The sequence below is a fragment of the Lethenteron reissneri genome, chromosome 58 (genome assembly GCF_015708825.2).
Source record: "Lethenteron reissneri isolate LAM-NWPU_2019-01 chromosome 58, ASM1570882v1, whole genome shotgun sequence".
Lineage (NCBI taxonomy): Eukaryota > Metazoa > Chordata > Hyperoartia > Petromyzontiformes > Petromyzontidae > Lethenteron > Lethenteron reissneri.
The window spans coordinates 1,277,483-1,287,808 of NC_083836.1; the positions used below are offsets into that span (position 1 = coordinate 1,277,483).

Consider the following 10,326-nt stretch of genomic DNA (forward strand, 5'->3'; position numbering starts at 1 on the left):
TTGTGGCAAGCACTTTGTGTGTAACGAGTGCTGGTTGTTGTTGACAAGGCGGAAAGCACTGCCCATGTGATGCGGTAATCACGTGGGAGTGCGCACGAGGCGTGCAGAGGACAGCGGCGTCCTCCTGCCGTGTGCTAGCAGAAGCACCCCCTTTGCGTGTTGCTATTCTGTCGAGCCCCGAGTAACCCCCCCCCCCCTCCCCGGCGTGCTCGTGTGGCGTCGTGCAGGCGGCATCGGCTGCTGGCGGGGACCGAGACACGGACCCATCCCCTACGTACACCATCTCGTTCCAGCCGGCCCCGCCGCCGCCGCCGCCACCGCCACCAGCAAACTTCCCTTGGAGACGCGGGGAGCGGGCAAGCGTCGGCATCGGCCCCCGACTGTGCCCCGATGTGAATCAATGCGCCGTTGTTGCAAATGTTGACACGAGTTGAGCGTGATGAGTGATTTGCTCTGTAATTCTGCATTGTCACTGGTATAACCACGGACCACATGGTAAACCGCTGCAAGTCTGCGCTCCTTCAAGGCAGCAGGAATGGCACAATGACACCAACTTTCTCTCCTGAAGCCCTCTTGTCGTGGCGAGCAGACCTCGACATTGGCATTTGACTCCTGAACGTGTTGCTACAATCATGCGCAAGAGTAGACATAACTGGTACAAGAGTATACATAACTGGTACAGGAAGGACCGCCCAAGACGGAGGACGACGGGGAATTGGCGAAGGGATAATTTTCCCCAGGTCTCACACAAACGAGGGCCCACACAACGCGGCCCTGTAAATGGAGGAGTGGGGGGCCCATTTATCTTTCTGCCCCAGGCTTCCGGGGACCTCTGGGCAGCTTAACCCTGCTTAGTTTCGAGATCCGACGAGACTGGGCACAATCACAATAACACTTATAAACCACGAGACGTTTCGAATGGCGGTGGTTTGAAAAGTAAAGATTCGTTCGTCGGTTGGGAGGGATGCTGTGGGGCGGAGAGGGAAACGGGCGGCAGGATGGTAAACCCGCCGCGGTCGAGAGACGTCCCCAAAAGACCGTGGCTTCCCCGTTGGTTACGTTTACCGCATCGCAGCACCTTCCGTCGAGCAAATGTATCCACCGCGGTCAAATGCCGCATTCAGCACCATAACGGTTGGATGCTGGCTATTCTTGGTTTGAAAACATTAGAATTTGCAGTATTGGCTTGTTATTTTTTCAACAACTTCACACTGAAAATAAACTATCACTGCTCTGTGTTTCTCCAGTGCATCGACCAGGATTTGTGGTTTGGGTTTTTATTCCTCATGCAGGGAGGATACTTGTATAATTTGTCGTCGAACTTATATTACACATACAGATATATATAACCCTAAATCTCTTATCTGCTTCTTGTACACATTATCTAGCGCGTTGTTTCTCAAACTTTTTTGCATTTCCGCAGGCCACCTAGCGTCCCACCCCTGGTGACAAAACACATTCAACTTCTCTCTTTAAATACCAGCCATACAAAACAAATCATATTACCGAAACATTATTATTATTACACAGCTATAATTTTTTTAGTGGTGGGCATTTAGATCTTAGGGTTATGGTAGTTTAATCAAAGTAGCTTACCTAACGTCATCTTTAAATTAAATATCATGAGTAACATGAATTCATGTCCGAAACAAAAAGGTATCAACGTTGTCACTATATCCGGATCAAGCTGCGTTTGCACCACAGCCCTGCGGACCACTGGGAGAGCCGTCACGAACCACTCACCGGTGGTGCGGAGACCACACTTTGAGAACAACTGCCCTAGAGGTACTAAGCTTATCACAAACAAGTTGCAAAAATAAAAATCTCTAGCAAAGGCAATTTTTAAATTCTCATTTTACGCTCTCGCAAAGAAGATGAGAATCTGCTTGTCACATCACGCCAGCGCACAGCCTTTGCGTCAACCACGTGGATACAAACTCACCAAGATCAATGCCACTAATAACCGTTGGAAGAAAATGAAAAATACTTTGACCGCCAGTGTACATACGAAGTGCAGGTTGCTCAGATTCAAATCTGTAATTGATGAGAAACCCCATCAGAACAATTTCGTCAGACCATCACGTGGCCTACCCCCAAAAATAATCAATCGTAATTTCGGCTGCAAAAACCGACGTGCTGTGATCCAAATCTCACTTGCCAAGTACACAGTGCCCCGTCCTGCCGTCTCACGCCACGTTTCCCATGGCTTCGACTTAGACGACGCCAACAGGATTTCGCGAACGGCAAACAAAGCCCGGGCACTTGGTCAGCCCCAAAGAAACAGACAAAATCCACACCCGAGTTGGGATTCCAACCCCGGGCCTTCTTGCTGCCGAGGCACAAACATTGCCACTCTAGAGGCCTCGGGGGCATGAGCTCCTTAGAATTTGAAAACGACTCCAGCAGCTGACGCCACCGCCCCCCCCCCCACCCTTTTCACGATCCTTGCGCCCGCACTCCCGGCGTGTCGGCGCTGTCCTCGCTCGTGCCCGCGTGGCCCTGGGAGCCTCCGACGGAGAAGTTGGGATCCACGATCGTCCCCTCGTACAGCGCTCGGTTCCTAAGTCGCTCCTGCAGGGACCGCTGCTGAATCCTCATCTTGGCGTTTTGGTATCGGCAATAGAACCTAAGAGAGGGCGTGGGGGGGGAGAGAGTGGTGTGAGCGTGTCCGCAGTCGGAAGCAAGGCTACAACACGCCCAAGCGGTTTCCTGCTCACCGCTGCAGCGCTGCTCTTGTTTCATCTACAGCCCTGAGCCAGTGGTAGAAATTCCTCATTCCAAATATGTGCGTACGCATGTACGTTGGAACTTCTTTCCGCACCGTACGTAGCCAACCGTGCTAAACGGCGGTGGATAAGTGCTGCTGCTCGTCGGAGGTGGATAAGTGCCGTCCATAGTACAACCGCCGTTGACTTCCCTAAAAGGCCGTACTCATTTTATACACCATGCAGGGATGATGGGTTAAGGCAAATTCCAATCAGGATTTAAATTCGCAACCTTCCGATTGCAAGCCACTCACTCTACCGCTGAGCCACCAAGGCAGGCGAGTTAATAAACACGTTCCCATTTGCTTTCTATTGCATCGTTATCTGAATAGCGAATGCCATGAGATTGCATTTTTTTGTTTAACCAGCTATGGCCGCACGGAGCTTTATGAAACTCACTAAATATGACAAAAGTAATGTTAAGGGTGTTAGGACAATGCTTAGTACCCCGGCCTATAGGACATATTAACCGTGACACTCGCAGTTGCTTGACTTAAGATCTTTGATAACCACTTTAAGTGCTGATCTGATTATCATATATCATTAAATATAAATGCTTAGCCTTTGTAAACTATGATGACGCATTTTGCTCGGTGGAAATGACTCCGTCATCGCAACTCATGCACGCCAAGGCCAAAATAAAAATAAAATTTGAAATAAGGAAAACCACAGACATGGAACAGCTACACTGAGATTGCGTGACTAACCATAATAGATGTTAAGGCGAGTCAGAAAACGAGACACGTTTTCGCCAAAGTTATCCAAAGCAAGACATGGATTTGGAGAAAGAAAGGCATACCCATCAATAGAGATAAATTTAACATTTTAGATTTCTTCACAATTCATGATAACCAATGTAAATGCGTTAATAAACCATAAGAGGCCTTAATGAAGAAGGCTACGACAAAGCAGGGCTCAATATAAACTGGGGCCAGACAAAATGCGTGTACAAGTCCATCATCCAAAACAACAATCCACGACGCTCCTGCACATGAACCAATCTCAACGCTCTGTCTCTGAAGTGGCCATCCGCTCGGACGAGTTCCACCCTTTGGCTGCCATTCCACAATCAGTCTCGGCCATCTGCCACTTATTCCGTCGAGCGACTGTGCTCTGCCCAAACCCCCTTAGCTCTTCTGAGCGGGTCGACAAGCGGTCTCCATTTTTGCATTTGTTGTGATCCGCGTATCCCTTCTCCGTATCTCAGCGTCAATTCCAAGCGAGCATCTCTCCGTGCACCTTTGTCTATAAGACGTCATCAGTTACTGGAGCTGGACTGGTCCATGCGCCAAGGGATAGGGATTTCCCACCCCTCTATCACGGCAATCAACTCAGCACTGTGCCATCACTCTCTGAGCATGGAGACATTATCATCGGACTCTCGCTTGCTGTCCACTTATCGCTGAGACAACGCATCAGCCGGATGTGCCGGAACTCCCGAGTGCACGTCACAAGGTAATAATGTTGCATGCAGCACACACGTGTGCCAATGTTGATGACATATATCCTCGTTTGTTAACATACGAGTACAAAGTCACAATGTGTGTATTTAACGTTTCTGTAACTTGATTGTAATTGCACTAGGTTCAGTCTAAAAATAATCTTCTGGAGGCAACTTTACACGACAGGGAATTTATTATCCAACAGTGATTCGCGGTTGTGAAATATTTTCAATTTCTGACGTGACGCAGTTTCTGTTTTACTTTTGACGTATATTTGCTTTTCACTGCTGTTACTCTATTTTTGTTCTGTTCTTGTCATTTGGGTGACTCAGGCAACTAGCAAATGAGACTCATGCTGGTCTCTTGGTTAGTTCTCAGCTGGATTAACAAAATCAACTTGAAACTCGATGCTGCGTGCAGTGCACACGCGAGCGAGCACGCACTCACTCACCAGGAGCTCAGGGTGGTGAAGATGAATCCTCCCATCGCGACGTCGCAGGAGCGCCGTACTCGGCCTTCGGGACACGCAGACACACGCACGCGGGCACGGCCGCAGAGTCACCGATCCGTCAGTAGTCGGGTGATTCAGTGACTAAAACTAAACGAAATTATTTTATTATTTTAGCGGATGAGGCCCACGGAGCTGTGTAGCTCTTTTTCAGAAGCGTTCAGGCCACAAATGATCGCTCAACAAAGTGGCTTATCACGTGGACATTTATAGCAGGCTTGGGAGAGGGAGATGGACTGGTGTGGTGCGGTGTGGGAGGTGTCAGGGTCGGCCTCTATGGAGGAGGCTCGTGAAGGACACTGCTGGTCAGTTGGGGGCAGTCGCCCTCCAACAACGGAGGGCAGAGGAGTGACGCTCACAACAACGAGCGGAGCACCGGGCGGCTAAAATACAGCAAGTTGGCACAGTGGGAGGCACAGCTGGTGCATCTGCCAATCATCTCAGTCAACCCATGGCACCGGAGTCTGTCCCGTGACCTATCAGCGAGCCTTCGACACTTCACGTGGCCACAAAGTGCACCTGGCCTGGCACAGGCGCGGTGGTGACGTCATCACCACTTAGTGGCAAGATGGTGACTGTTGTTGTTGAGGGAATGAGCCGTACTCGTGAAGAGGAAGTAACTGAGGCCAAAGACGGTGGCTCCCGCAGAGCCGTGCAGCACGCACTCCCTCGCACACGGCGTGTTCTGCACGTCCAGGATGCCCAGCAGCTTGAAGCTCTGCACATTCACACGCAGCACACACGTAGGGGCACGATCAACAACAACAGCCGCCATTCTCCACTAAGCGGCGGTGATGTCACCAATGCCGCGCTTGTGCCAGGCTAGGTGGTGCGCTTCGAGGCTTATTGCGTGAAGTGTGGAAGGCTCGCCGACAGGTCACGGGACAGACCCAGGTGTTATGGGTTGACTGCCTGAGATGATTGACACTGACACTGTGACAAATAAGACAATGATACCCCATATAGAGCTTTTACAGAATGTTGAGGCCAGTGCTGTTAAGCGAGCACCTATGAAGGCCGGCATGGCACACGAGGGGGTGCGTGGCTAGCACCATGCCCAGCTGCCTTTGTCTCCCCAGTGGCGATGTTCACACACTGCACCAAGTACTCATTTAAGGCTGAGTCTACCTATGGGAGCCCCACAACCGGTCCAGATAATCGTCACTGGTGTTGGCCGTGAGCGGGAATCGAACTCGGGTCGCCGGGTGCGTAGCGCAGCGTGCTAACTGCTACACTACCGCTCCCCACACTATATGACCACAAACACACCTTCACAACACGTAAAAAAAAGGCAAAGATCTCCAGCGTAGCCTATACACAGACTGTTGGGGAAAGTGCTGTGAGTGAGCAGCACCTATGAAGGCCGGCGGAGCACATGAGGGGGTGAGTGGCCAGCACCACGCTGGGCCAGCTTTGTCACCAGTGCTGGTGTTTTGTGCATTGGGATCCTAAAATGGAATCAGCATTACAAATTTGAATTATTATTATACACTGCCCTAGTTATTGCTGAGCTGACCTACAGGTGGCCCAGGATCAGTTCGGATATAACTTGCCGTCGATGGCGAGGAATTGAACTTAGGTCAACGCAGTGCATGGAACATTGTACCAAATCTCTCTATTCGTATACGTAACAACAAACGGTGATTAGATTTACATTCATTGACTGGCGAGTTACGCGACCCGCAAAGCCATTTGTGGCAAGGTAACATGGCACTCTGGATTGTGTGCAAATTTAGTATTTCTCCTGACTGGTTCCTACTGCCCCTGCACCGACCACTGGATCCCAAATGTGCGCCTTCGAGGTCTGTGGGCGTTCGTGAAACGTGGGAATTTCCAAAGCAGGTGTGGGCAGGCTGGCAGGCTCGGTGTAAAACCGTGGTGGCGTGTGGCGGCTGAGGTCAGCAGCAGGGCCGCTGAGAGCGTCACAGGCGGTGGTGAAAATGGGACGGAACGCTCCGGAACACGCCGTGGTGGGAGTGAAAATTTGAACCTTGCGACTACGTTCCGGAAGGAAGCAAAGGGTTATTTTTGTATTCAGTTGACTCACAGATTGACCCCGAGACTAATCAGATTGACCCCTAGACTAACAGAGAGACCCACAGACACGCATAGAAACGCACAAGCTCAGATACCAACAGACACGCTCAGAGACCTACAGACACGCTAAAAAATCATCAGACATGCACCGAGACCCAGATACACGCCCAGAGACCCATGGCCAGGCTCAGAGACCCACAGAGATGCAAAGAGACCCAGATACACGCTCAAAGACCCATGGCCAGGCTCAGAGACTCGCAGACCCACGACGCTCAGACACCAACAGACACTCACAGACACCCACGGACACTCACAGACACCCACGGACACCCACAGAGAGCCAAAGACACGCACAGAGACCCACAGACATGCTCAGGGACCAACATGTGGAGCAAGGCTCCTCCCTCCTCCATCTCTTCCTCCTCCTCCCATCTAGTTGTGGTGGGGGAATCATGTGTGTCCCCAATATTGCCTTGACATTTCCAGCCCTGGTAATAGTTGTTACACAAGCACAGTCAGCCTGTTGCGGGATGACAAGATGGGTTGGATGTTGAACTTCTTTCGCACCGCACGTAGCCAACCGTGCTAATCGGAGGTGCGGAGCTGGCCTGGACTAGCACATGAAGCCTCACAAGATGCCCACAACAGACCAAGGCCAACACGAACATGGGCGTCTCTGTCCAATACAAACTCCATGGATATTTATCCCAGGGTGCCTAAATACCGGTTTGTAATCAGCGCCTTGAGATGTACTCCCAGTTACAGTAGTCGCTTCAATTCCCCACGCACATTAATTACACGCATTGTATAATTCTGCGTTGAACTAGAACCAGTATCGAGTCGAGCTAGTCCAGTCGACTGCTGCTGACGAGACGAAGCTTCACGTGGACACGGGGCGCAGTTTGCGTGCTCCGAGTCGATGCCGCTGCAACGCTTCACTCGCGCAAGGCCGCGGGGCCGACGGGCTGCGTGAGGAACGCAGAGGCAGGTGCCGTGAGGGGATGGAGTTGCCTGTTCAGCCTGAACCCGTCTCTCCTCCTCCATAGGACTACGTGACCCCCACGCGTGACCCCCACACGGTGTGACCTCCCTGACGTGACCCCCCACGTGACCCCCTCACGGCGTGACCCCCACCCCCCTCACGGCGTGACCCCCCCCTGGCGTGATCCCCCAGCGTGACCCCCTCACGGCGTGACCTCCCTGACGTGACCCCCCGGCGTGACCTCCCTGACGTGACCCCCCGGCGTGACCTCCCCACGAGGTGACCCCCCGGTGTGACCTCCCCGGCGTGACCCTTCACGGCGCGACCCCCACCCCCGGGCGTGACCTTGCGCGGAGCCGCTGCCGTCTCCTCGGTGCTCATGGCGGCGCGGGAAGACGACGACGGCGGCGGTGATGGCGGTGGTGGTGGTGATGATGGCTGTGATGGCGGTGGTGGTGGTGATGATGGCTGTGATGGCGGTGGTGGTGGTGATGATGGCTGTGATGGCGGTGGTGGTGGTGATGATGGCTGTGATGGCGGTGGTGGTGGTGATGATGGCTGTGATGGCGGTGGTGGTGGTGATGATGGCTGTGATGGCGGTGGTGGTGGTGATGATGGCTGTGATGGCGGTGGTGGTGGTGTGATGGCTGTGATGGCGGTGGTGGTGATGATGGCTGTGATGGCGGTGGTGGTGTAAGACGACGAAGACGGCGACCTCGTCACCACGTGACTAACGCCGCGTGGGCCGCGCGAGACTCGGTGGGGGGAGGCGCGCGCGCGGCGATGACGTCACGCGCGTGACGTCAGGGGAGGAGGGGCCCAGCGCGAGCGGGGAGGGGGGATGGGTGTGGGGGGGGGCGCGAGGGGGGAAGGGGAGGAAGGCGGGGTGGGTGGGGGGGTGGGGGGGCACCATGGGGGGGGGGGGCTGGGTGGAGGGGGGGGGGCGCGTGGGGGAGGGGGGCTGGGTGGGGGAGGGGGCTGGGTGGGGGCGCGAGGAGGGATGGGTGAGGGGGGGCGAGGGGGGCTGGGTGGAGGGGGGGCGCGTGGGGGAGGGGGCTGGGTGGGGGGCGTGAGAGGGGAGGGGGTGTGACGGGGGAGGGGAGCTGGGTGGGGGGACGAGGACGGATGGGTGAGGGGGGCGAGGGGGGCTGTGTGGGGAGGGGGGCTGGGTGGGGGAGGGGGCTGGGTGGGAGGTTGTCAGAATCAGAATCTTTGTTTTTGACTGCAACAATCCGATGGCTGTAAAGCTCTTTCACAGACGTCCAGTAGGTGCGGATCAGAAAGACACAAACACCGATAGGAGTGCAAAGTAGAGGAAAGTTAAGCCAGCCACTGAATATAAATACGTACATTAGTACACATTGCATCACTACATTCGTTTTCACACAAAGTGCTTACCACAAATGAACCACAAAACCTTTGCTGGTCTCGTCAAGGAGTATAAACCATCACCCAGCGAACTCCGGTCATCCTCGCAGTAGCAGTGGCTATTGGCCAACCATCGCTTCCGCGGCCGTCTGGAACGCTCTCCCTTCCGATATTCGGAAGCCACTGAAGCTATTAACTTTTAAATAGGGATAAAAAAATGCTTTTCTTTAGAACTGCTTTTTGTATTTCATTTATTGTCCTTCCCCCACACCTCCGATTATAATTATCACGGTTGGCTACGTACGGCGCGAAAGAAGTTCAACATACATACGCACATACATGTGTACGCTCCAGAGCCTGCTTGCTTCATTAGATGCTGGAAAGCCGAGAGGCTGATGGACTAACATACACTCCATGCAATGTTACAACTTGGTTTTAATCCCAATGCAGATATTATACTTCTCAAGCAGCTGCTCTTTAGATAAAGCCAGTTGCTGACAGTCCCAGTAGAAACCTGCTTCTCTTCCAAAGGAGACTGTCCTTGTCTCTTGCTCAAAACCCTGAAGAGGTTGGTTCTGATGCTTCACATTTAACGTGAAGCCACGGTGGTGAGATGTTAACTACCTCGCCTGGTATACAGGAGGTCGTGGGTGTCTCATTCTCCCCGCGGTCGCTGGATTTTTCTCCGGGTCCTCCAGTTTTCCCCTCCACAATTAGAATCAGCGTGCTGCTAAAAATGTCCACGTGATAAGCCACTTTGTTGAGTTTTTTAATTTGTGACCAGGTCGCTTCTGAAAACGAGCTACAGAGCACAATAGGCCCTTACCTAGTAAATTATTTTTAAAAAGTTTAAAGTTTACTTGAGTGTGAAGCATGTTAGACGTCCAATTTGCCAAATTGTACTTGATAAAACATGTTTCCACTGTCATCTGGGCCTAACCATGTCCAAAGTTGTGCAATTGCCGTTTGCTCTTGTAGAGCCCTCTAACGTGAAAACGAGATGTATAGAGGCCGTCCATAAATGACGTCACACACCTGGGGGGGGGGGGGGGGGTCAGACATTTGTGACGATGTGTGACGAGGGGGGGGGGTTTGAGAAATGTGACGTCGCATCAAAATGCGCAACTTTTAATAAATATAGACAACACGTTCTACTTAATTAAATAGACTTTTTAATACAAGTTTTCTCTTACAACATATGTGCAGCGCCACATTAAATACGCA

At 52.5% G+C, this 10,326-nt stretch overlaps 1 protein-coding gene across 1 annotated transcript; it reads right to left on the minus strand.

Moving 5' to 3' along the window:
- Window positions 1-1,185: 1,185 nt before the first annotated feature.
- On the minus strand, window positions 1,186-8,388 carry LOC133357404 (cytochrome c oxidase assembly protein COX20, mitochondrial). The gene is made up of 4 exons (XM_061575323.1): window positions 8,080-8,388; window positions 5,319-5,433; window positions 4,659-4,722; window positions 1,186-2,626 (listed from the first exon to the last, which is right to left on the minus strand). Exons 1-4 carry the CDS (start codon window positions 8,113-8,115, stop codon window positions 2,437-2,439), a joined length of 405 nt encoding a protein of 134 aa, XP_061431307.1. The 5' UTR covers window positions 8,116-8,388; the 3' UTR covers window positions 1,186-2,436.
- Window positions 8,389-10,326: the final 1,938 nt, after the last annotated feature.

What these genes read in the sequence shown, in the direction of transcription:
- LOC133357404 (XM_061575323.1), bottom strand. Translation starts at nt 8,115, where the DNA reads ATGAGCACCGAGGAGACGGCAGCGGCTCCGCGCAAG. An exon ending in CGGCAGCGGCTCCGCGCAAG is followed by an intron (nt 5,434 to 8,079) that starts GTCACGCCCGGG and finishes GTGAATGTGCAG; the next exon opens with AGCTTCAAGCTGCTGGGCAT. An exon ending in TTCACCACCCTGAGCTCCTG is followed by an intron (nt 2,627 to 4,658) that starts GTGAGTGAGTGC and finishes GCCCTCTCTTAG; the next exon opens with GTTCTATTGCCGATACCAAA.